At 41.5% G+C, this 27,368-nt stretch overlaps 1 protein-coding gene across 1 annotated transcript; it reads right to left on the bottom strand.

The window, feature by feature from the left end:
- Positions 1 to 128: 128 nt before the first annotated feature.
- SENP5 (SUMO specific peptidase 5) lies at positions 129 to 27,260 on the bottom strand. The gene is made up of 10 exons (XM_024205609.2): positions 27,187 to 27,260; positions 15,762 to 17,353; positions 10,638 to 10,743; positions 10,333 to 10,480; positions 9,691 to 9,738; positions 8,018 to 8,095; positions 4,591 to 4,728; positions 2,583 to 2,666; positions 1,054 to 1,104; positions 129 to 957 (listed from the first exon to the last, which is right to left on the bottom strand). The coding sequence occupies exons 2-10, from the start codon at positions 17,320 to 17,322 to the stop codon at positions 847 to 849; spliced, it is 2,325 nt and encodes a 774-aa protein (XP_024061377.1). The 5' UTR covers positions 17,323 to 17,353; positions 27,187 to 27,260; the 3' UTR covers positions 129 to 846.
- Positions 27,261 to 27,368: the final 108 nt, after the last annotated feature.

Below are 27,368 nucleotides of genomic sequence, written 5' to 3'. Positions count from 1 at the left end.
CTAAGTTTTGCATCTTCAGGGTCAGTTTCATCATTCCCCCTCTAACATTCCAAGACACATGCACAATCATCAAGGCTCCCAAAGCACATATGAACATACTGTCAATCTGAATAGCTGAATATCTCCATGTTTTATTATACAGTCAAGTGCCGAAGTCTCATTTGTGCAAAGGCTGCTTTTCAACCACAGGGAACAGGGTGATAACGACAGCTAGATAAATGTTAACAGAGAACAATTTTTTTATTAGTGACTTCAACTCTATTCAAAGGGGGTCTCCACACAAAGTCTGTAGGCAGATTTATCCAGCCCTCCCCCCACCGCCCAAAAAGCGGGGATTTAGTACTACACAGCCACAATGAGAAAAATGGAATAATTTGAGTTTTCAAAAAAAGGTTCTAGCTGCTCTTTTTATGGCATTGAATTTTTTGATACATTCAAAGCATTATTGCATCAGAAAACGGATCATGCATCTTTATGTTGTCAGACAAATTTTTAACCTGTATTCTGTCATTTCTAGCTACATTTCAAAGGTGCACCAAATCTACAGTTTTATACCTTTTTTTAGTCGCATGCTTTGCCTATATGCATGCGTCGATAATAAATATTAAATACAGGAAAGAACATAAAAGAGGAAACCAAACTGACATTAGGAATATTTTGTGGCAGCTCTGTTAAGTCCTGCCAGGGAAAGAGCAGAAAAAGTTGAGGTAACATCGTGGCCACACCACTCAGCTGAGAGTCATTTGAAATTCACGGAAGTTTTCAGAAATTCAAGTACACAAACACCAGCTGGAACTCTTCAGAAATGCCAGAGAAATAGCTTGATTTTTTGTTTTGTTTTTATTGTTAATCTATTAGCTGGCGCTCACACAGCTCCTTGTAAATCCTTTTTCGTACTCGTGGCATATCTTCCTGGGAGAACTGAAAAGGCTGGTCTAAGGCGAGGCACTTGCAGTACTGAGGAAAATGAAAAAGCTTAATTGAAACAGGAAAATTGACAAGAGAAATACAAAGAAAAAAAAGCCACATAACGCTTTAAAATTACACTCTTACCTGGAGCACAAAAACCCCACAGTCACTGTCATTTTTCTGTTGTGGAATGCACTGAGGGAGGAAAAAGACGCAAGACGTTAAATGACATATCTTTAGCCCTTCTTCAGCTTTCTCTCTCTGTTCTATTTAAAATCCAAAATGAGATTTTGCAAGATTAGTGAGCGCTTTTTATTGAAAACTGGTGACTCTGCAACACGTACAGCTTGAGCTGCAATTACTTATTTTGGGCCCAGTCGTGCCAGGGGAGGCAAACGCAGCACCTTGTTAGGATCATGCCTAGTATTTAAGAGAGTAGATATTTTATGACCGATAAATTACAGCTCTCCCTCCTATATCTGGTGTTTAATGACCAATTCAGGATAGCTTCCTCTCAATTACTTTAAATAAATATTTTAACATTACTGTCTACTTGACTCAGGTCAGACTTCAAGACATCAGCAAACTCACACAAGCCTAGAGAAATGTTTCCCTAGGTATTTGTGCTATAGAAGGTGGATCCCCATCCTCCCCACAGATCTTGAAGGAAGCAATGGGCAATTTATGGGCAGGCATTGCAAGGTTTCAGTTAGTGGCCTGCACATTGCACGGTTGCTGGCCTGGAACGATGCCTGTAAAGAGACAGTGAATTCACCGCAAATGACAGCCTTTAATTTCCTGGCTTTGCCAGATCATCTCTCTCTCTTTTTTTTTTTTAATACTTGCAACTCACTAGCTCTCAGACATTCATATTTCCTTTAAATCCACAGCATTGTAAGAGGAAAAATGATACTTTCCTAGAGCCAAAATCATCCGCTACACAGAAATAAGGGGGAGACATGCATCTTGGATCCTCTCAGCATTGCCCTGGAACCTAGAAATAGCTCCGGTGAGTGGGAAGCCGTTGGGAGACTGTCTAATGTTCAATGACCTGTTTTATATCCTCAGCCATTATGGGGCAGTTATGCAAGTCACAAATTCCCTCGTTCGCACTTCACACAAGTTGTTCCCTTTTATCACTGCCAGACATAGTTTATTTGTTAGCGAATATAGTGCTGGTGAAATGTGGCAGACGGATAGCCCTGGAGACCAAAGCACTCTGTCTATCCACAGCATATATACAAAGCCCTCTGTCTATACACAGCAGTACTTGTCCGTCACCTCAAATTGTCCCCTGCTGATGCACTTCAACCTTTGGGAGCAGTCACCTCTAAAGAGGAGAGGAGATGGCCTCTACTGAACACACAGTTCTTTACCCCTCTGCCAACATGGGTGCTGACTGTAGTGACTTTGCAATGTGAATAACTTCTCCACCAGGGTCTGGGCGGAGGCCACCAGCTCACTTAACAGGAGAGAGAGGCCTGGTGGGATCTGAACGAGCAACCAAGAGCCCATTAGCAAGCCCAAGTCATCCAGCTTCTTCCTTTTCGTTCATTTAAAAATAAATATTTACTGCTTCTTTAAATAACGTGGATTTAAAAGTGAAGGCGGCCCACGCAAGAGACTCAGCTTGTAGAAGATTCACACCGGGGTTTAGAGGGGCTGGCACTAACCTTTGTAACAGCAGTTTGCCATCCCTGAAGAAACTCAGGATGATTCTTCTCTCTTGCTTCAGTCAGTAAATACTTTCGTATGTTCTTAAAAAGAAAATCAGAGCCTTACGGTTACACACAAATTAAAGCCAAGGAGAAAGGCATGCGGGTACGTTTAACCAGCGTGAGTTTGGCCCTTGTGCTTAATCCAGCTCTAGCGGTTAAGGAGAGAACTAACTGGCTTCACTGAGCACCAGGGCTGGATTTGGCCCGCCAGTCCACGCAGAAACGCAGTGGAAACCCCACCACACTTGGGGCCATTAAAAATAGATTGGGCAAAGTGCTAGAAAATGAACTGTAGAGAAGAATTTTGTACTGGCAGGAAGATGCATTAGATGGGCTAGTCTTGTCCAGTTTTAATTTATTTGATTGGCCAAGCTTGTGGGGCCCTGACACACAATTTGATTGCATTTCTCTTTGAACGTCACATGATAACTTTTGACCACTGCATCCGATCAATTCCAAAGTTTCAGGGCAGGTTCTCGGCATCAATACATAGAAGCCTATTGATTTTGGGGGGGAAAAAAAATCGGAAAATCCAAAAGGGGGGAGGGGGACAGCATCTGGTTAGCAGAGCCACACCTTCAACCACTTCTAATTCTCTATAAATCAAAGAACTGGTTGTTGGCAGAAATGAATACAGTCCAGCATAACAACCTCTCTCATTTTACCATGTCCCAATTAAGCTTACAATGTTGACACCCTTCAAGAAAAGAAAAAGGAGAATAAAAATGGGGGGGGGAGATAGGGAGTCACACGGAACCCCTGCCAGGGGAGAATGGGGAATTGTGGCATGGTGAAGATTGCAGAAAGTCCCTGAAATACATGGGAACGGGAGGGTGGCACACAGGGAGCTTGTGAACAATGGGAATGGAGGGATGCAAGAAGCCCCCGGTGTCTGCAATGAGCATGCCCTACAGAAGCAAAGTGTGCAACTCTCTAGCTCTATAAACATCAGGGTATGTCGACACTACAGCCGCTGCTGCAGCTGTGCTGTAGATGCTTCCTAGATTGACGGAAGGGGTTTTCCCATTGATATAGTTAATCTACCTCTCCAAAAGGTGGTAGCTTGGTCAATGGGGCCTAGCTGTGTCTACAGGAGGGGATAGGTCAACCTAACAACGTAGCTCCTTGTGCGATATTTTTCATAGCTTTGACTGATGTAGCTAGGTCGATCTAAGTTTTAGGAGTAGGTGAGGCCTCAGCTTTATCTTTGGCAGTTGCTGATGGGAAACTTATTTTAATTCTGACGTCCTTTGTGAGCTCTGTAAAATAATTGCTACTCTGCCTTAATACACACTACACACACTTCAAAGCTGCAGCCTGCTGTATTAGCAAGCCATTAGGTCACCTTTGCAAAACAGCCACTAAAACTGGGCAGTCCAGGCCAAACTACTTGCCTACGTTTTACCATCATGACTGAAATATTATCAATCGACCAGACATTTAAGAAAAAAAATGCTGGTACCTCCACTCCTCAAAAAAATAAAACAAAACAATCTTTGGTTCACAAGATGTGCAAACGGCTATCTTATTCCTCTTTGAACAATGGATTTCTCTTACTGTACTAGGCTTTAAGCAATTGTTTTTGTGGGAGTGCTACAGAAGAAGAGAACACACAACAGAAAAAGTTTGCTAGACATAGATTGGTTGTACAAATATGGCAATGGAAGACCTGGGCTTTATTCCCAGGTCTGGCACAGAGTCGCTGTGACCTTGAACAAGGTCCATGTCTCAGTTTCCGAATCTGTCAAAGAAGTTAATAACACTCCTGCACCTTTGTAATCACTTTGAGAACTGGATGAAGGCAATAGAAGTGCCCAGTATTTATTTTATTTTTAGTGCATGCACAGAGATTACATAAAGCACGATGCCTCCAAAACCTAGACTTATTTTGGATAGGATAAAAATTTAATTCTTAAAGCAAGGATCCAAGCACTTTAAGCGTAACTATAATAATTCCTCTTACCTCTACACAAAATTTAAAATGAATGCCTTGGGAATCGTAAAATGAAATAATTCGGTTAGGGATGTTCACAGTAATGAGGGACCAGTGGACTTCCAGGTGAATAGGAATTAACAGGAGAGCCTTTTTGAACAAGTCCACCTGACAAACAAAACAGTAAGTATTACCAAACAGGGGAACAGACCACGTGCAAGTTAAATACGCTTCCCACAACATTGTATTTCTTTTAAAACAGAACATCTTTGCCCTCTCCTGACCCTGAAAGTTCTCTTCTTTTAACTCCCTCCAAGAGCTCTTCACGTGGGCATTTCAGTCACACCTTTGTGTCTTGTACTAGATGCAAGACATTGTTGCAGTAAAAAAAACAATGATGAACACTGTGGGGGTTCCACATTTAGTCTTCACCTGCAATTGCAACCAAGCCCGCTCGATTTACGTGTTAGAACGGAGGGTGGCGTGGGCACTCACTTTAACTAACATGGCTAACACAACCTGCAAGCAAGCTAGGCCATGTATACATCTTCGGCAAGGATGTTTCTGCAGTGAGAACTCAGCTGATTTGTACCGACTCTGCAGTGCTGATGGCGGTAAAAATGGGTCAGCAGATTAAGCAATCAGGACTCAAAGAAACCACACAGAAACAGCAGGCCGAGGCACTTTTCTGACCCGTATTCACTGTAACATAGCACTTTGTTCTTGCCCAGTGAACTGCAGCTTGGACAATGAAGAGGCAGAGATACTTTCCAGGGTAAAGATTTTCTTCCTGTGTCTGCACACTGCCTAGAACATTCGGTGTGCTTCTATAAAGTCCAATAAGCAATATAAAACAGGGCGTGACTCTCCATTTCAAAGTCAATGAAAGAGGAGGCTAATATACTATACAGTGCCTAGCACACCAGGGTCCTGTGCCATGACTAGGGCTATGCAGTGCTACTGTAACACACAAAAAATCCATAGATCTAGTCCACAAGCAAGGACTCAGAGGGCATAGGGAGCGACAACAACAAAGTTTTGGGTAAGGGATGACGGCATCTTAATATTGAGGACAACAGTTCCTTAAGGAAGGTTTTACGTGCTTACGTTGTTTAATTCCTAGTGCTCGGAATGGCAATGGAAAGCAAAAGTGGATTTCCAGATCCCCATGCACTAGATTTTGGTTTATATGAAGAGCCATTACACACAACGGAACATTCGGAAGGCACAGTGAACAACTCATCCTGCATCATTAATGGAGCACAGGCAATTCCTGGATTAGGATACTTTACCCAGCAGCAGAGGTACTGCAGTCAGACAGGCAAACAAGGGAGAAGGACTAATACCACCTTAAAAATCATATGGAATGGCGGGATCTAAACAACATGGCAAAGTTGAGAACACTCCCATTTTTATTTTTAGTTTTTTAAGAGTAGATCAGGATTTATTCTTTTGGAAGGAAGGCATTGGAACTGCTTTGGTCTTCAACAGCACTGTCCCCCTCAATCTTCTCTTTTGTCCCCCAAAAGCACGTGATATTGGTAGAATCTTGTTGTGTACACCAGAAATGCAGAAGAAACAGGACACTGGACTAACTGGACTGGTCTGATCCCGCAGGGTAATTCCTATCTATTTTTAAAAGCACTACACAATTTGTACAAAGCATAGTGCCCAAGCTATAATACTACGAGTGGGAGAGGGGCGGGTTACATCTGTCGTAAGGAAATAAAGTGTCCGTATGAACATTAGCGGGTAACACATATGATGCAAACAAGAGGTCAGACAGATACACTTCTACCCCGATATAATGCGACCCGATATAACAAGAATTCGGATATAACGCGGTAAAGCAGCGCTCCTGGGGGGCGGGGCTGCGCACTCCGGCGGATCAAAGCAAGTTAGATATAACGCGGTTTCACCTATAATGCACTAAGATTTTTTGGCTCCCGAGAACACGTTACATAGGGGTAGAGGTGTATTTGGAAGTGCTCTGCACCCAGCAGCTCATATTGATAATGTGTTTCGATTTGGAAATGCTACAGCAGTGCCTCACGTTCCTCTGTAGGCCAGGCTGCATATCCCATGTTGCACCACAGTCTCCCCTCTTGTAATCCAGACAGGGGGCCCAGCCTGCAAAGGAGAACTGGGACATTAAGCAACCAAACTACAACTCCCATGAGGCGTTGCACCAATGTATGCAAACTAAAATATTTGGGTTTTCAGACGACAATTTGAACATTTTTGCAGAAAGCAGACACTTTTCCTGAAAAATGTTTAGTCATAAACCCAATTTTCAATGCTAAATGCTCAACAGTCCTTGAAAGTCTGGCCCTTTGCCTTTATATCTGTACTTGAATTGTGAGAGCTATTAGTATCAGCATTTATATAACAATTTTTTGTGACAGCCTATTGCTTTTATTACAAGGGAAATGAAGTTTCCTCTCAGTGCAGTGGTGCGGTAAGAAACAGGGATCTACTTTGGAAGGGACCCACAACAGTTTAGGGCCTGACTTTAGGGATTTTTTTACCAAATATTTTCAAGTTACTTTCATGTAATACAGTCCTGTCCCCATCTGAACACTCCCCAACAATGATGTGAGCATAATCAATAGTGCTCTAGAACATGAGAACCAAAAAGTGACTAGTCTAGTTTCACTTACCAAGCTTTTGCAAAATGTCTAAAGTACATCACTGACCGTAGTGAAAAAGCACATTAGAATTTAATAAGTCCAGTTTTAATAAGCTCTAGTAAAAGATTTGGATCATCTAAACAGTATCCCTTTAAAGACCACTGGTATATTTTAAAAAAAAAAGTCACATTTCACCACAGGGGAGGTAAACAGAAACCTGGTAACTTTTCAATTCCTTTATCAAAGTATACTACAATTCCTATTTGAAGATGGGCTAGCCTGATTTTTTTGTTTAATACCTGTGTTAAAATGTGGCTCTACTGTACACGCAGTCTCTAAAAATGCTTTGTGCGGTTTCTTGTTTGTCATCTCTAAATTTCCGTACCAAATGTGCAAGCGTTTACAAAACAGAGATTTTTTTTTTCTTTCAGCTGACAGCCCCATACAAACCAACTTGACTTCGAGAACCCAGGCTGAATTCTTTGCCTCTCATACACCATCACCAGCAAGAAGGGGTTTTGCCATCCAAACTGAGTTGTTAGCTACCACCCCTTTTTGCTAAGCTCCAAATGATAATGAAACTTTAAAAAAAAAAAAAAAAATTCTGTTGATGATGCTGAAGGAGGACTAGAATACAGCTTTCCCACAGGCTTGTCAGCTGAGCAGTACTGAGAGGAGTAACGAGCAGTAAAACTTTCTTTTGTCACTTGGTACTAACGTAATTTCAAGTTAAACATTTTCTTGTGAGCGGGGGAGAAATGCGAAGTATCAGCATCCAGTGGTCTATTCTATACAAATGATAAGCAATCGACAGAATTAAATGGTACCTTTTTAGTCCATCGTTTTACACCATTATATCCTTTGGTTACCAGCTGTCTATGAAAAAAGCTGTTAAAAAAATGAACCTAGAAAGACAAATTAAAAAAAGAAATGAGGGCTAAAAGTGTGCATAAATTCTTCCAGTAATGCCTAACATAACTTCTACATAATTAAACGTCTAGCTGGCTAATACACAAGAACTGAAAAAGCAAAACAGCAAAAGAGACAAGCAAGTCTACAGATGTTTTAGCAACCCTTAAATAGATACTGCTGTTCTTTAGAAAGAAGAGAAACTCTCTATTGCCCTAGAACATGTGATGCGAAGCAGTTTATTTTTTGAACTTGGCATTCCTAAGCCTACGACATGCAGCTGCAATCCTTTGTTTAGGGAGAAGAGGCTAAAGAAGAGTTACAGATATTATTCGCCTGCATTCCAGGGATTAAAATCACTGGAGGATGGGGGAAAATCATATTTTCCCATCCTCCCTACATAACTTGCTGGAAACGCCTTCCATTTTCTGCTCTGACTCAGAACCAGATAATTTGATTGTTAAAAGATATAAAGTTTAAGACACAAAAACATGGACATCAGCGTTCAACCCTCTGGCCAGTTACAGACTTCACAAAAATGCTTCTGAATTACAGAATATTTCTTTGTCTACTGCGTCACATCTTTTGCAAGTAACTACAACCTATTGTTGTGGCGAAAGGTTGTAGATTTTTACAGTTAAACCTAATGCTAAAGAATTGTTTAACACTTGTGTTAGCCTCTCAATTAAAGGAAGAGATTAATACAAAATGAAAAGCTATAAGTCACATCTTATGCAGTTTTACAACATCTGTATTTAATAATCTTGCTAGTATCGAGGAGGTAGAAGTTATTGCTTGAAAAAAGCTGGATAGTTCAGCATTTGAAAATGCTGGATAAGACCCATTAGTTATGCCAACAGAAACTTCTAACGGCATTCTACAAAGTACTAGAACAAGATCTCCCATGAGGATTTAAATTATGCACTATAAAAAGTGGGCACAGGCAGACAGATACACTCTCCAATACCACAGTTCTGGTTCATGCACTGAAAAGCAGAGAGAATACTAATGAGGAATCACTACCACCACCAATCAAAGAAGCAGTGCTCTACATTCTGAGCGAGAACATTAAAGGGTTGCTATACTCTGTGCAGCCAGCCAATCTAAAAATGGCATTGTGTGGTTTCTTTGTGGTCTCAATGATTCCATATTCAATTTGTTCAGCTTACAAGTAAACAGATGGTTCTTCTAACTGTCAGTGCTACAACCAAACTCAATCCAGAATCTGAAAGTCAAGATGGGTTTCTTCTGCCCTGAATGTCAACACCAACAATGAGAGACACTACAGCTGGAAAGTAGTTAAGAACTCTGTTGATGATGCACGAGCCAGAAGAGACTCCAGCTCACTTTCGTAATTTTTGAGTAAATTACTAAGAGGAGTAAAAATTTGTACCGGTAAAGTGAACAAAAGACTGACTAAAGGCAGCAGATCTAGTGAGTACAGAGGGGCTATTTTTACACTGTCACTTTGAATCACCATAATGGCATTTTAATCTGAGTTACACCTCCCTCCTATTTGACACATGTACCTATGGTCTTATGCCATCGCTCCCTTTCAACCCCATAATGGACACCTTTTCACAATGCTCACCTTGTCAGGGACTGCATCCATTATGAGTTCACCATACATATTAATAATCTGCAAGAGTTAGTAAAAAAATATAATTTGCACAAAAATAACATTGTATTACTGAAAGTAAATCCAAGATTTGAGAGGGCATCTAAAAAAGCACACATCTTTTTTCTAACAAGAAGTTGACTAATTAGAGTAACATTCTATTATGCTCTGGAATCAACAATGGGCTGCTAGAGCAGACATAATATAAGCAGATGCTTAAAGACTGCCTCAATGTGAAATGTTGGTTTAGTTCAATTGAAGTCTACTGAGGCACATCTGGAGGACTGCTACTCTCTCTGTTTTTTTGGCTATGGGCCTTGCATTGCTGTTACTTTCTCCTCTTCTAGCTAAGTGGGAGGAAATACTATCTTTTCGCACCTGCAACCACTGTCTTCTTGAAGAGGAAGTACAATGTGGTTGCATGAGGACAGGTCTGGGAGTCAGAAACTCAAGTTCTATATTACTGGGTCTGCCAATGAAAAGCCACTCGACCGCTCTGCCTTAGTTTCCCATCTATGAAGCGAGGATAACAGTGACCTACCTTCACACAGGGGGTTCTGAGGATTAGCTAATATTTTTTAACACTTTGAAGAGGTAAACATAAGCATCTCTAACCTGGTCATTTAGCCAGTTCTGACCATCCAGTGTAGCCAGATCATCCATATCTAGCATGTGCTTATTATAGAAGACCCGGAAATTGCAAGTGGAAGATTTTGGATGCCTTGTCCGATACTTCATGATTTCCCTGCTGATAAAAGGCTTTCTGAAACAGAATTGAAAAGGTAGAGACATGGATAAAGATATTCCAGGTCATACCAAATGGAGCTGTTCCAGCAGGTGTCAGTTTCAATCTGGAATGTAAATTAGTGTGTCAAATAACTTTTCCTTTACAAGTACTAGAATATATTACAGCTACAAACCTATGGGAGAAATCTTCATTAAAGACTTCCTTTAATCTTGCCATGACATCTTTTTCACAGAGTGGAACTAAACTGCCATATTTCTTCATCACTTCATCTAGGAATCCTTTGAATACATCAGATAAATGAAAAAGCAAACATGTAAAAAGTTGAGTTCTCTAGTTCAACAAAACCAGATATTAGAAATATTTAACAGCACAGTGTCCCACCCACCTGGTGGCAAGTTGCTGCATGCAGTTAATAGAATACAAGAGTTAAAAAGCTCAGAGAGGCACCATTAAAGAGGGGGGAAGTGACCCCAGAACTGAAAGATCACTTAAAAGTCATCATCTACATAAAAATGTTAAACACTTTGAGCCCAATTTTCTTCATTTACACAGAATTTATACCCAGGTATCCCACTGGAGTTACTTCTATAAGCAAGAGAAGAACCAGTCCCTTTGCCTATTTCTATTAACATTTTACATATATCTTATTCAAACATTGTAAATTCAGGGTGCCATCAGTTCCTGCAAGAATTAAAGCATTCATTAAAACTAAATTTCTAGCCCTTAGGTTATGAAGATAGCCTCCCATATGCAAAAAGAGTCAATGCAGTACTGTCTGCTGACAGCTACCATGCCTCCGCTGCTGCTCACTGTTTTCTTGAACTGTAGTACAGTAAAAACATATCAGAGTCTGATCAATTTTTACTAACTATTCAGCAGAGAAACTCGAGAATCAAGTCAATTTCACCCTGCTGTTGCTTGTGAAAGCTCTAAGCAGCAGTGACAACAGCAATTGGGGATATTCACTGGAAAAGACCAAAAGGTTGAGTCTAGAGGGAAGGTCTAGCAAACATATGTTTTCTGGCTGCTAAGAGAAACAGGAGTAGAACGGTGGAGACATCACCCCATTCCAGCATCAAGAAGCAGGGTAAGTAGGAGGGAAAAATCATGAGAGAGAAGACTGGAGTAACAGATCATCGAACAACATTTACGGTTCAGGAGGAAGAGACACCAAATTCTGCAGCTCCCTTCCAGCTGCCACAGGGCTTTTTGGAATCGAGGGAAAAACTTCCAAACATATTGGAAGCCAGAACCAGACGCTTATAAGAAAGATGGAGCCCCAGAAAAGGGACCAGGGACATCACCCGAGTAGGAATTCCAGCATCTTTCCCTTTCCCAGGAGATAGGGGAGGGGACAGATAGCTCCCGTCTCATCTGGACATGGGACCCATTGCACTGGGGCTTCTCTATTTTGCATTGGCCTTTTGGCTAGTCCTCCAATTATTTAGGGTCTGATCAAGTTTCCGAGTAGCACGTGTGAGGGTATAGATGGATGGGGCGGGGCAGGGCAGGGAAAGGAGAGACTAATGGGATAAGTTGTTAGAAAATAAAATCATGGTATTTTGAGAGATTCTGGGGGAGAAATAGAAGAAGAGAAAAAATATAGGAGAAGAGATTGAAAACACAATGAAAAGGAAGATACATAAAAAGACAGGGAGGGAGAAAGGCAAAGAGGAAAACAAACTGAAAATAATGTAGGAAGACATAGAATCATAGAATATCAGGGTTGGAAGGGACCTCAGGAGGTTCTAGTCCAACCCCCTGCTCAAAGCAGGACCAATTCCCAACTAAATCATCCCAGCCAGGGCTTTGTCAAGCCTGACCTTAAAAACCTCTAAGGAAGGAGATTCCACCACCTCCCTAGGTAACCCATTCCAGTGCTAAATACCATACCATAATGTATTACTGGGGAAAGGTGAAGTGAAGCCAAGAAAGGAAAGAAATTATATTAAACAAAAGTAAGAAGAAACATGAACCACACTAAAAAAAAGTATTGAAGTTCATTGCGGACTGTCCTTAATTGTAACTTTGTCAAACGCTAACAGCATAGCTTGTATTCCTTTAAGTTGTAAAGGGTTGTGATCACAAAAGTGTTTTTCACCCTGGCTAGGAAATACTGTCTTCAGGTTAGACAGTGTTTGAGAAATTATTAAGCCTTATGCTACATATATGTTCTCATGCTTCAGGGACAGGACTGAGGAGTTCTTAGTTCTGTTCCTGGCTCTGGCCGACTTCTGATCTCACTTATGCTGGTGTAAAGCAAGGGTAACTCAAAGGGGAAAACAATCCCAAGTTCAAATCTGGCACAAAGTTGCAACCTCTCAGTGCCAGCTTCCTCATCTGTAAACAGAGGGCTGAAGCTCTTTCATGCTTGAAAAGAACGTTGAGGTCCTCAGATAGGCAGCACTACAGACGCGCCAAACATTACTTTTTGCAACACCTTTGCACAACAGGGCAAGATTAAATTAATCTAAAATCCTGGAGAGAGATTAAAAGGACAAACAAAACCACAAATATCAAAGAGGTTGAGAATTAAGACACCGACCCCATCTCTATCTTCCCTCAGTCTGACCTACCATCACATTGATCTTAGGCCCTCGTGCGATACTCCAAGGCTCAAAGAGAACAAATGTGCACTTATTACACCTTCCATCTGAGGCCCTAAGGTTTCTACAAACATTGTTAGTCTAGCTAGGAATGACTGTCTGGGGCCACGTGGATTGGCTGACTGGGCCTTTTTTGATGTCACATGTACCAACACAGCTAGGACCTCTTTACTGGAAAACAAAAATCCCTTCACCCATTCTCTTAAATGGATCGGGGAGAACGCTATTGAGGGGGAGACAACATAAGGGACCTGGAGACCTAAAAGGCAGCCTGATGGACCCTCCTATCAAAATACTGTCTCTGCAGCACTTTGTGGTCCCTGCAGGCACTTGTAACCCACTGAATATCCAAACTCAATTGGGAATTCCATATGCCAAAATTTGTATTTCGCCACTGACTACCAGTGGAGCAGGATTTGGTCCCCAGTTAATAACAAAGTATATTCAAAGTGAATACTGGGTCATAAACTGCTTATGAAAGCACAGCTGGGTTTCTTGGGAATGGAAAGAGGAGTCCAAAGAGCCCAGAAACTCTTAAGAAAAAAAAAAAAAAAAGAGGAAGTGAAAGTCTACTTTTTATTTTTCCGCTTTTACGAGATTTCATATGCCACTCCCCTCCCCCCCAAATTTAAAACTTTAAGAAAATTAAATATGAATGAACCAGAGTATTAGCAATCAATATTGCCAAGGTGTAAATCAGTAAGTTAATGGTGTACTTCCTACTTGGAAGAAGGCATTCACCTTCTATCTTTGTGCCTCACAACATACCTGAATACCACCCCCAATAGCGTGCTAATTCACATCCAGCTGGTGCTTACTGCTGTAATGAATTAAGCTTCAAAATATCCCTGAGAAATATAATTATACCAATTTTTTCTAAAGTAGAAACTGAGGCCCACTGTTTAAGTGACATGCCCAGGGCCATTTAGCAGTGCCAAAATAAGTGAACACAAGCCAGATCACCTGATTTTGCCTGTGCTTTAGCCACAAAGCCTCCTCCCCCATCTAGAACATCAAGGGTGGAATTTAGTTGAGCCCTATTTAGATACTTTGGCCATGTATACACCACAGGAATTACAGTGGGATAGCTACGGTGATGCAGCTATGTCAATTCAGCCCCATAGTGTAGACGCAGCCTACAGCAATGGATGGAGTTTTTCCGTTGCTGTAGAACACCGCTTCTCCAAGCAGCAGCAGGTGGATCAACAAAAGCATTCGTCCATCAACCTGTGTCTACACCAGGGGTTAGGTCAGGATAGCTACAACACTCATGGGTATGGATTTCACACACCTCTGAGTTCTGCAGCTATGTTGGCCTAAATTTTAAGTATAGACCAGGCCTTAATTTTGCTTCCGAGTGAACTGAAATGCTATTAGCCAGCTGACACACCCAAGTTCAGAGTTCTCAATTTCTCTGCATGGTCTGAAGGAGAGAGAAGCTGGATGCCGGTCTGTTCCTCATTTCCCTCTGGCTTGCTTTCCACAGAGAACTGAAAGTAGAGGAACAATGCATATATATTCACTGTGTATGAGCAAATCACTCTGTCTCAATAGAGTTCAAAGGAATATTTGTTCAATGCTAGACCATATTTTGCATCCAGCTTCTCTCCCCTTCACACCATGTTTTGGAGGATTGACCATAAAAAGTTTCTCCAGACAGGGAAAGTGGAGAATTGGGGCAAAATCTGAGTCTGTCAAATTTAGTAGCAATCCTTTAACACTCCTTGTCAAAGGGAACATATAACAGGCTGTATAATCTACTGAAAATAGGCTATTCTAATGAAAACCAACTGACCCACAGTTATCGGAGTGTTGCTGAACTCTACCAGTATCTTAATGGTACAGTACAAAAGGGAGTGCTAATTCTTACTACATTGTTTTATATATATATATATCCTGACATCAGATAAGGTTGTATATACAACACACTTCAAAACACAAGTATTTGTACCATGCTCCACATTAAAAGAAACTCCATCAGGCAGGGTCGGTTCATCATGTATAATGAATATGAGTGTTCCCTTTTGGTTTTTTTGAAGTTTTGTTTGGATTTAGACTTTTCCCTATTCAAACATTTAGGGTATGAAAACCCAAAAGTGAAATTGACTGGTTTAGTCTCCTGTTTAAAGGTAAATGAAGCTGAGAAATTACACAGGCAGTAAGCCTAGGGAAAAGCAAATTAGATCACTATCTAAGTTGCCAGTAATATGTGAGATTACCTGATTTTTTTTTTAAGGCATTTTAACCCTCTACTGTCCCTTTATAACCTCAAGGTAAAAACATTTTCTAAATTTAAAATGCTGATCCATATTTTTCACAAGCAGCCCAATTCGATTGTATTCTCTAAAACAAAGTAGAAAGATGTACCATTCAACAATTGTTGAAAAATAAAAGGCTTGCGTCAATTAAGCATTATATCCATACTTCAGAAGGTACCATTCTAAAGCTAGCATAAGCAAGCCTGCCAAGTGAGGAAAGTACTGCCCCATTTCCCTTACAACAACCCTCCTCATCACAGCTTCTCATCTCAGTTGGAGTATTAAGCTACACACTTTTTGCAATTCATGGTGTATAACCATTTTAATAAAGGAATTAAAGTGGTAAGGAAACTTCAAATATTCCCAACTTCATATGCTATGCCCAGCTATTCTCAAGAATGACTAGCTTTATAACATGTGTAAAGAGTATACCACAAATCCATGTTGATAACTGCTCATCAGCCACACGAGAAACTTTCTGACTGTTCCTTCTGCCTCCCTTTCGAGCTCCTGATTTTAGTCCCGTGCTTTCTGGCAAAGGCTCCTCTAGGGGGCTTTTACAATAAGGGTGATCTAGTAACTTTGCACTAAAAATGTCCAGATTTATGGAGCCTTCGACTTCCATCTGGGAAGAGCTGTCTTCATTTTGTGCCAGCTCCACTGAAAAAGGTCCATTTGCAAGGTTATTGTTCATATTTGAATCCCCCTTGCAGGATTCTAACAATATCATTTCATCAACACACATAACCTGATTCGATTCTGCATCTTCTTGACCTGAAATTGCAATTTCTCTCTCTGTTATTGAGAGGAAAAGATCCTCATGGCAACTGTCCACTACAGGAGCCTCGTTTGTTTCCGTCCCGTGCAAGGTCTCTGTACCCAAAGGAGCTGTTTTGTGCAGCTCTGGTTGGCAGATTTTAACACTGCCATCTCTGGATGCAGGTTCCTCAGAATGTAGCTCATCACATTGTAATGCATCCTGTGTAAGGCAGATGTCAGATGCAGGTGTCTTATTCTCCTCAGCTACAGGTCCTAGTGTATTATTGTTCATATCTGATGAGCTATACAGGTTCCAAAAGGAGTTATTTTTAGATTTCCAGCAGGAAAACCAGTTACAAAATCCACCTTCAAAATCTCCTTGAAGATTCTCTTGACAGTCCCTGGTAACTTTCTCCACCCAGCTTGGCTTGATTTTACTTGATTTGCAGGTTTTGCCTCTTGCTCTAAGTTTTGGGGATTTTATGATTCTATCCCGAAACCTAATCATAGAAAGTTTCTTATGCATCATAAATACAGGTATCTTTTTTACAGTATACTGGTTAAATCTGGACCTCTTTTTAGTAGTCAAGGGGCCACAAGTTCCATTCTGCTCTAGCCCTCTGCAACAGCACCTTCTTTTACTATTGTTTAAGACTACTACGACTGCATTGCCTTCATCATTATTGCATTCCTCCCCACTGGGTGTGAAACCATCCTTCTTTACAGGTAAGATAGTGTCGCACAGCCCACCACAAAAGGCCCTGTGGTCATTGCCATGCATGCAGCCAAGACTAGCATCTGCTTGTAATCCAGTGACTCTGTTCAAGAGATCTTCACCCTGAAAGGGTTCATTGTCCAACTTCTCTATTGCCTCTGCACGTGGGCTTCCAGTTTTGCCATCGGGAAAGGGCTTTTTTGCCCTTCTGGACGTTTTTGTAGAAAAAGTGCTGTGTTCAGCAGTTGGTTTTTGATGGTTTTTTGCATTTAGAAGCACTTTAGGAACCCACTCACTCTGGAGTCTGAGTGCCTTCCTTCTGCACTGGAGAGATCGGTACGCTTTGTTCCGGTTTAGGCTCACAACTGATTGAGCACTTTGTCTTCTTCTCTTAGCTAGGAAAAAATGCTTCTTTTGGAAGCAGTATTTCCTGAGCCCCCAAAATCCAGTGGTCCATCTTCTAGAAAGGAACAGCAATCGACTTCTTTTCCAATTTAAATTTCTTCTATGTTCTTTCATTTTTCTGCTGCATTATGATCTCGAAGGGCAGCTGTAAGAATAAGGAACACAAGGTTACATTTCAGATAACTTTGAATTCAAAGCCATGAAAACACAATTCACATTCCTCCGGGAGTGTGTCTGTCTAAAATTCCAAGAGCCTCCCAAATCCCCATATTGCATTAGAAGTTCAAGCATAATGGTTGCAATGGCTCTCTCACCAATGTGTTACATGTGTCCCCTCCCAGTTCTATTATTCAGCTGCTCCTCTTAGTTAGATTAAAGAGCAGGTAACCTCTCATTCAGATCACTCTCTCCTAATCTTAATTTTGACCCAACTTGGGCTAGTGAATCTGTAAAGCATAGATAATATTTAACTTCCATCTTAGGAGTTTTAAACCACAGGCTTAAGTCTGAAAGTTAGCCACAAGCATGCCTCACTATCAGATTCCACCAGGGACATAATGAAGCCCGATTATTGCATAATAAACCTTAAGTATTGGGGAGCCATCCTCTGGTGAGTCAGTTCAACAGAAACTCTTCTATTAAAAAGGAACTAAAATGATCATATTCCAGGCAAGGAGCTTTCTTTCTTCACTATAAATGACGTTTCACTATAGCCAAGTACACTGTAAAATGGTTCCTCTATATTTAAAGGGCAATGCTGTAAGCTGCCATAACCAAAATTAACCCTTAGACTAACAAAATAGTACCAGCTCAAGACACTGACTGAGCCTTCTAAACAAATCCCTTTCCCCATTGCAATGACCTGCATCTTAGATGGCCATATATAAATAGTTAAAACTGTGAGGATGTGCGTTTAGGATCACACAAGACTGTCCAATAATTCAAAAGTTGAGGGCCACGTAATACTATCAGTTCACCCACATTACATGCTCTCTGCTTAGGCATAGTTAGTGGCCTAACTAGTAACGTCAAATATATGTACATCCCGGAGAAGTAAAGGTTATTCCAAGAACCTTCTGGGGAGCAGAGTCCACCTTTGACAGACGTGAATGGGATATGCGGAAGAAGGTTCACATCACTGTTGCTATGTTTGGCAACAGTCATTTTTCTGCCAGGCTGGATGAAAAGAATAGCAGAATATTTGAACAAGCCACAGAGCAGGGCAACGCCAATGGAAAAAACATGGATGATTGCAAAGGTGTCACTGCAACTCTCCGTCTGCTTCTTGCAATTTGTCCCAGGGCCTGCCGAGGACACAGTATGTTACAAGTGGGGCAGGGCTTCCTTTGCTAAACATTTTAGGAGATGACACCAAGCATGCTCAGAAGTGATTTGTCACTCACTTATTTTGACTTGTTTTCCCCCACTTCACCAACTGAAAGATCTGCTTCTCAATAAGGATGATTACAAAATTTGGAGTTTATCCACAGCAGCATGAGGTGCAACTGTGACACCAAAGGAACTTCCACACGTTTAAAAACAAGAGAGAGTGGTGTCTAAACTGAGATCAAGCACGGAAATGTCAGCCTTAAAGGAGAATTTCAGTTATGAACATGTGGAAACAGATGTTGACAATGGGAGTCCTGACATAACCCTGACTATAGAGTTCACGGTTGAAAAACCTATTAGAGTGAACAATCAGAAAAATGGACAGGTTTTATTTTGTTGGGATAGAAATGCAAACAGAGGGTAAAGAATTTAAAGGTTAGCACTACTTTCTTAAAGCTACTCCCACTGTACCATGAAAGGTCAGGGGCTGACTTGCAGAGAATTGTGAATCATGCAGTAATAGACTGGGACACACATTGGTAAAAACCAGTACAGATCACCAGCACAACGGTGAGCAAGTAGTCTATTTTTTGGTCAGCCTTATTAATAAGGCAGTCATTACTGTTCTCCTAAATGGGATATAACAGCAACTCCTATAAGGGGGATTTCCTCACATTTCCTCTCCTGGCTTTCGCCTGTCGCTCTTTAGGCTAGTTCCTCCGTAAGAGTATATCTTACCTGCAGAGTTAGCCTGGGTGATCAGCACTCAGGTTAGCATAGCCTAGGCAGAGCATCCTTACTGCAAAGCTCTACTCATGTTACTGTGTCCACACTGGTGCTATAGTCCCCAGTGTGAGACACTAGGACTTCTGGAGGGTTACCCCATGGCTCTTTGCACTGCACCACTATGAATTGTTTTAAATGCACCGTGGACAACATGTGTGTGTGCTGGATGGCATCTCTGTTCAAGTATGTAGAAGTGCAGCAGAAATGTAGCAGACCACATGAAATGCGGGGTTCAAATGCTGAACCCGTGTATACAAACTGGAAAGTGATGTCCAGTATGAAAGAAAGGAGTAGGCAAAGGGCAAGAAAATACAGCCAATGGTCTGTGATGGGATGTTAGATGGGGTGGGATCTGAGTTACTACAGAGAATTCTTTCCTGGGTGCTGGCTGGTGAGTCCTGCGCACATGCTCAGGGTTTAGCTGATCGCCATATTTGGGGTCGGGAAGGAATTTTCCTCCAGGGCAGATTGACAGAGGCCCTGGAGGTTTTTCGCCTTCCTCTGCAGCGTGGGGCACGGGTCACTTGCTGGAGGATTCTCTGCACCTTGAGGTCTTTAAATCACGATTTGAGGACTTCAATAACTCAGGCATAGGTTAGGGGTTTGTTACAGGAGTGGGTGGGTGAGATTCTGTGGCCTGCGTTGTGCAGGAGGTCAGACTAGATGATCATAATGGTCCCTTCTGACGTTAAAGTCTATAAGTAGGCACTGGAAGATTATGAGAACCTCTGTTGATTAGCCTGTATCCCATGTGGGTAGGTTACCAACACCAATTAAAGTGGAAACCAGGCTCAAGCCTAGACCTCCAGGCTGGGCCAGCCCAGCCAGCCAGCCCATGTTCAAGTAGATAAAATAAATTTTTAAAATTAGGTTTTATTTAAATATTTTCTTCTTTTTTAAAATAAATGTATTTAAAATTAAACTTGAAATTATGACTGCCTATATGAAGGCCTAAACTTATTATAATTAAAATAATTTAAATTAAATTTAAAAAAATATTCAAGCACTACAAGTTTGCTGCTGAAGTTTTAAAGAAAGACCACTACTCTAGTAGAAGTCACTGGCTAAGCACCTGGAACTAGAGTTTACTGGAGTGCTAAACCCACTTTTGACAGCAGTAGCCTGTTTTGCCGGTACAGAGAGCATATTTTCTTCAGTTATTCAATAAGTTCAATTCAGTGATTAGTTCATTCAAAGTTAAGAAACCAAGTGGGAGTTGAAAAGGCAGAAGGGCTTGTTTTCCCTCTTCCAAACTATGAATAAAAACGAGGTATGGAGGACGAGAAATACGAGTTTTGAAATCTTAAAGGACATGGTGATCAGAAACAATCAGTTTAATGCACTAATTACAGTTAATAGTCCTATGTTTAATAAATCAGTTTTAAATGCAAAACATGTTTTTGATAAACTTTATTTGAATAAAAACAATTTTAAAATGCTGTATTTGTGCATTTCATTGAATTCCAATTTCACTCCAAATGTAGCTTGACTTAAATCAAATAAAAAATTAATCTAGTAAATAAACGTATCATTTGACATTTTCTAACTTCGTATAAAAAAAGAATAGAAATATGAATACACGTATGTTTACATTTATGTAAGCAATTATATAGCTTGAACATATCCTCCTGGTTAACAAAAAATACAAAGTTTAGTGTAAAGGGCTATAGTTAATTGCAAATGAACATGTTTTAATGGTTACCAACTAATGATAATCAACCTTTCTTTTGGTAAGTAACTAAAAAGCACAAACGCAAGACAAGATTAACATTGCTGATTTAAAATCAGTCCACCTGCCCGGGTTTGAAGCACCACCAAACCCAGATCACAGTATTGTGTGTGTGGATGGCAGCAACAATAGGGGATTGGCTAGCTGCAATGAAGACATAGCCTCAGACTCCAGTTAGGGTATGTCTACACTACCACGATAAGTCGACCTAAGTTACACAACTTAGCTGAATAACGTAGCTGGAGTCGACATAGTTTAGGTCAACTTACTGCGGTGTCTACACTGTGCTGGGTGAACGGGAGACACTCTCCCGTCGACTTACCTTACTCTTCTCGTTCGGGGCAACTGGAGGGTGATCTGTGGTTGATTTAGCGGGTCTTCAGTAGACCCGCTAAATCAATCCCCGGTGCATCGATTGCCAGAGCATCAATCCGGCAGTAATGTAGACATAGCCCAGTAGTGTAGACATAGCCCGAGGCTTCAGAGATCCTTTCTGGAAAACTGCAACAGGAACTGATTGGGCCGTTCAAGTAGCAGCAGCAGCGCTCCTGAACCTTATCAGGCAACAAAAACAGAACTAGCAAGTTGCATGGCAGTGATTCAACACAAAGTCAGCCAACACCTCCCTTCACTTCTCTCTGGTTCAATGGCTCCTAACTCACTGCCCTTTTTGTCATCATAGTTTCCCTTTAACTGCCATGGAACTTTCCAGAACCTTCCTTCAGATCCCTGTAACATCACTTACTGGCAATCTCAGACACTCAGATACCACAATGAGCACAGAAGAGCCTGCATCTAGCAGCCTGAGCCATAAAAGTATCAGTCTAGACAACTTCTTAAAAAACATTGGAAGGTATGTTCATGAACAGCTCTCATGCACAATCCCATTTGGAGACATTGGTTCACCTCTAAACCTTGCGATTTTCTAATATGGTGTCTGACACTAGCCTTTCTCCACACTGACGCAATTTCACCAGCGGAAACACTAGCATTGTCAGGACTCTGGATTGCTGCTGGCTTTTTAACCTCCAGCAGGCCGAGACAACTGTGGCTAAAAATGCCTGCAGCTGCCATTGTCTTCTCCGCACTAAACTGAATTAGTTATAGCAACAGAGGGAAATTTCTAGGAAAAACGACCTAGTGAAAATAAGACCGAACAGTAAAAAAAAGACATGAGGCTAACTTGAGTTGTTCTCAAAGCAGAAGTGTCACAAAGCCGAAATGAAATTTGCAATATTGTTGCAAAACTGTGTCACTAACTGTTGGACACTAGTCCCAATGTTCTTAAAAATGGGACATCAACTTAATTCACATCTGTCCAAAAAAGTTGACTTACTATTGTTATAATACTTCATATTACTACAAAGATTAACAATCATTTCCCTATATTTCAGTTCAGGCATTTGGCACACACAATGTATAGTCAATTTCACTATTTCTCATGCTTTGCTAGTCAGTTTCTTCTGTTTGCCTGAGTCATTCACACAATGGGGAGAGGAAAACATTTTTTAAAAATACGAAAAAGTCTATCCCCCCAAGTGCAGATTTCAAGATGGTGCCCCTTTAAGAAAAAGCCTTCCAGGGAGTGGTTAAGTATTATTTTAACAGTCTGAAAAGTTTCCTCTTTTCATCATTATTAGTAGAATTGATAGCTGCAAAACAATATTCTATATGAAAACGTTTAATTGAAAAATACTACAGTAGAGGTTTTCTACATTTAATTTTTTCAGTGCTGCAAGAACCATCACTGGTTTTGCGTGCTCTCTCAACTTAAAAAAATATTTGGGGTAAGGCAAATATTTGGGGTAATAGCTAAAAAATGCACTAATGACAGCAGAGAAACTGAACTGTGCAATATATTTCTCAGGAGAGTTGTACACGTGCCTTAAAAAAAAAAGAACTCACTACTTTGCCAATACAAATGTTACATTAAAACGGTTACGTGAAATCAAAATTAAGAACTTGGGCTTAAAAATCAAAGAAACTTCGAAGATACAGCTGACACTACGTCCTTAAATCCAATGCAATACATGGCATACACTGTCTGGGATCACTCACTGCCAGGTCCTGTTTTCTTAGCTGCAGTAAGTAGGCACAGCAGGATGACAGCACACAGTTTGCCTCACCTCTGAGAATACTCCCACTCTTTGGGGATGTTAAACTCTACTATATTTTATTTACACTACACTGAAACAGTATGTTTCCATTTATTTCCCCTTATTTGCCAAATACTGATTAGTGTCAAGGTGAGATAATTTACAGATTACATATGGTACAACATTTGTTGCACCGGCACATGTGGACTCTTGTTTTAAGTTAGCGTCAAGTACAAACTTGGTATTCAAAATTTTACCTTGGGAGCAATTCAATATTAACTAAATTTTGAAACCAAGGTATTTGAGGTATACAAATTTATTTTGCAGAGGTGTCATGCACCCCTATAAATGCAAAGAAATTTAATTTTATATAACATTGGTATGAATAATTAGTCCTCATACAATAAACTTCTTCTGGCTGCCATTTTAAAATTAAATGTAAAAACTGCCAGATTACTTAGGTCCAATTTTGCCTCAGATGTGCACAACTAGTATTTCCTCCAGTAAAATTAAATAGTTATATTCAAGTACAGAAACTCATTTTAACACCAAGGGCCAAATTCTGCACAGGTGCAACAATTTTTAACCCCAAACCTTTTACTTTGTTTGTGAGCATAGTTCGTACACATGCCATCCCAGCTATATTTTAGTCAACACATGACATTCATTGCTAGAGCAAAATTAACTAGCTATGTCACCATCCTCAATGAAACGAAGTACTGGAAAACATACGGCACATTTGAATCCTTAACTGTGAATATTCTTCCTTTTTCTGTTCAGCTACATGCTTGCGACACTGTAAAGATTATGTGCATTTCTGGAAGTCATTAGAGAATTTTCACAGCTAGCTTAATACGAACAGAAGACCACCCTATGAAAAGTTTCGAAAAAACAACTAAATGATTGAAATATGGAAACGGAAAATTTTAATTTATACACAATGAAAATGGGAGATAATCACATATCACTGCACTAGCAGCTACTGATGTTTAGCTCAAATTTGATGTAATTCCGTTTGTACAGATTAAAATTTACAGTACTGGATATAGTATCTCTTCACTTCCTGTTCTACACCTTTGTGCAATGTTTCTGTGCACCATTGAACAACTGCTGAGTTTCACTGAGTAGTGAAGTAACCCTCCAGTGGTGAAGTAACACCTAGAGAGCATGCTTTGGGATGAAAGATACTATACACATGTAAGATATTACAAACAGTGACTGGCAAAGTCCAATAGTACCAAGTATGTATATCAACAAAAAATAAGTTATGAAAATTATTGCCAATAGAGGGATGGTGTCAGGCATGTTTAGCCCAAAAATTAGGTTTTCTACAAATAAGGTCTTTAGTAGAAAAGTTTTAATTCCATTTTAAAATTTTTAGACTTGCAACTTTTTGGTTGGTTTTATAATCACATGAAACAAACTCTGAAACACCATCCCAGTCACTATATCAAAGCAGGAATGTGCAACTGACAAAGCTATAGTGAAATTTGTCTATTTTCATTGTCTAAGCAGAGTAAAGAGCAGAGGAACTAGAAATTTACATGCACAGTTTCTGCATTTATCATGGATTGAGGGGCCTCCCTGATGTTTTCGCAGAATTTAAGCTTTCATTATAAAATTAAGAGCCTACTTTCAGAGCTGTTAAGCACCTACAGCTTCTACTGATTTCAAGTGACGTTGCCTGTGCTTAGCATCTTTTGAGAAAGTTTTCCTGTCTTCTGAAGCATGCAGAGAATGAAAGAGTAGCTCCGAAAGGTGCAAACTTCCCTTCTAATGTCCATGGTTTTAACTCTCAAGACAATTGAGAAATTAAATGCCATCAAAACCTATTGGGTGAGCTGGAAGTTTCAGCAACAACAATGTGATTGTAAGATCATCCATTTGAAGATGCTCAGTTGGAACAGGTGTCCACGTATCCAATTTGTGTTTTTATCCCTCCACCACACAGGACTCTCTGTTCAGCTTCCCTCTGCCTTGCAACTCAGGTCCCCAGTGACCGTGCTGAGCACCAGTGCCTTGCACCAGCTGTCAGTCTCTGAACTGTATCATGTGCTGGCATAACCCCATAGGGCAGAAGGGCTCTTCCATTGCTATAGGAACACCACCTCCCCAGGCAACAGTAGCTAGGTCAAAGGAAGCATACTTCCATTGACCTAGCCAGGTCTACACTGGGAGTTAGATGCTCAGGGGTCTGGATTTTTCAAACTCCTGAACACTATACCTATGTTGATCTGAAAGTATAGCCCAGGCCTTAGGAACTGGTAGTCTGAGGCAACTGAATCTTTAGTTTATTGAGGGAGAAGCAATGCTGGAAATCTCTTCAAGAGAAGGCCAGGAAGGGGGATTGATAGCACAGTATGGTTGAGCACTTCCTACAACGAAAAATGATTCCAAAGTCCTCCTCTGCTTCTGAAGTTACCAAATCATCCCAAGCCCTATATCAATTTCCAGCCACCAAAATTCTTCTTTCTTCTGCACATCTAAAAATCCTTGCACTCCAAGAAAGAGCTCACTTGACCCTACATATCCAAGACTTTACTTGGCCTATCGTCTGAGATGGGTATGTACTCATGGTGACCAGCCCCTCTCGCTGACGCAGCTACCAATTTTTAGTGCACCAGCTCGAAGTGTGCACATTTCCTTAGTGAGTGAGTAACTGGAACAGGGAGAAGGACCCTGCTGTCAGCTGCAAACAACTAGACTCCTCCAGTAAAGTTTGCAAGGTTGCTCTGATTGGTCCAGGAGCACCTGTTCACTTTGATACCTTACATTTGAGTGACTCCTTGCATTTTACACTGACAGCTGATAGCAAAGAAAGGAATAAGCCAAAATAGAGATGCAATCTAAACAAAATATCTTGCTCCAGGCAAGGCCTCAGTGTTTTTTGGCAAAATTCCCCAATGAAATCATATTGTTTTTTGGGGAAGTCTGTACCAATGTCTCAGAAATTCCCCTGCATGTTTTCCATGACCCTGAGAAATACAACAAAAAGCAAACGCCGTAAATAGTTAGAAATCTTTAAAGTTCTTTCAGTGATAATAATTTAAATCACTAGAACTAAGCATCATAAAGACAATGTAGATTTTAAATGTGAACTTTAACCAATAAAGATCCTTTTAATCTGTGTGCTCAGACTAGTCTTTCCTTGGAAACCGGGAGAGAGAATTTTGGGCATGTCTTCTCCCAGCCTCCTTGATGGATGTCACAGAAAGTGTTTCAAGAAAACATAGGCTACGTCTTCACTACGGGGGGGGTCGATTTAAGATACACAAATTCAGCTACGCGAATAGCGTAGCTGAATTCGACGTATCGCAGCCGACTTACCCCGCTGTAAGGACGGTGGCAAAATCGACCTCCGCGGCTTCCTGTCGACGGCGCTTACTCCCACCTCCGCTGGTGGAGTAAAAGCATCGATTTGGGGATCGATTGTCGCGTCCCGACGAGACGCGATAATTCGATCCCCGAGAGGTCGATTTCTACCCGCCGATTCAGGCGGGTAGTGTAGACCTAGCCATAGAAACCAAGACACAGGGAATAGCTCTGTGCTTCCTCCAACAACTCAAACCACTCTCTGGGGAGCTGGCAAGAAACTCTGTCCCTTTCCTATGGGGTCCTTCCCTCCACCACACAGCAAAACCAGGGCCTCAACTTCCCTCTAGTCCCTCCCAGCAACTGGTTACCAGCCTCACACCCAAAATGGGGGCAGGGGCCACTCTGCCAATACCCAGCCAACCCTGGTCCCCGAGCAAGCAGACCCCTTGCACACCCCAGCCAGGCCCCCAACACGCTGCCCCCCTTGCACTCCCCAGCCCCAACTGGGCCCCCCAACACGCTGCCCCCCTTGCACTCCCCAGCCAGGCCCCCCAACACGCTGGCCCCTCGCCGCCCCCAGTCTCTGGGCCCCCCACGCGCAGCCCCCACCCGCTGGGCCCCCCTTCCGCTCCTCAAACTCTACCCCCCGCAAACCGGCCCCAAACCGGCCCCTCCTGCCCCAACCGGCCGCTAGGCGGGCGGGAGCCGAGCCCCGGCTCGTACCTCTGTCCCTCGTTGTCGTCCAGCGCATCCCGGCCGCAGCAAAGCGCCCCCGGCTCCGCCTCCCGCCGCCGCCGCCGCCGGCACCCCTGGCTGGCGCAGCGCCTCCCGCCAGTCACTGAGCAGCGCCTCACGTGGGCAAGTCCCTGCGCACTGCGCCGGCGCACACTGACTATCTCACTCTC

The sequence above is a fragment of the Terrapene carolina genome, unplaced genomic scaffold, assembly GCF_002925995.2.
Source record: "Terrapene carolina triunguis isolate 2854851 unplaced genomic scaffold, T_m_triunguis-2.0 Scaffold88, whole genome shotgun sequence".
In the NCBI taxonomy this organism is placed as follows: Eukaryota; Metazoa; Chordata; order Testudines; family Emydidae; genus Terrapene; species Terrapene triunguis.
Note: the sequence above shows the minus strand (reverse complement) of the source record. Positions and strands in the feature narration are given on the sequence as shown.

What these genes read in the sequence shown, in the direction of transcription:
- SENP5 (XM_024205609.2), bottom strand. Translation starts at nt 17,322, where the DNA reads ATGAAAGAACATAGAAGAAATTTAAATTGGAAAAGAAGTCGATTGCTG. An exon ending in AATGAAGATTTCTCCCATAG is followed by an intron (nt 10,481 to 10,637) that starts GTTTGTAGCTGT and finishes ATTCTGTTTCAG; the next exon opens with AAAGCCTTTTATCAGCAGGG. An exon ending in TAAAACGATGGACTAAAAAG is followed by an intron (nt 4,729 to 8,017) that starts GTACCATTTAAT and finishes TTTGTTTGTCAG; the next exon opens with GTGGACTTGTTCAAAAAGGC.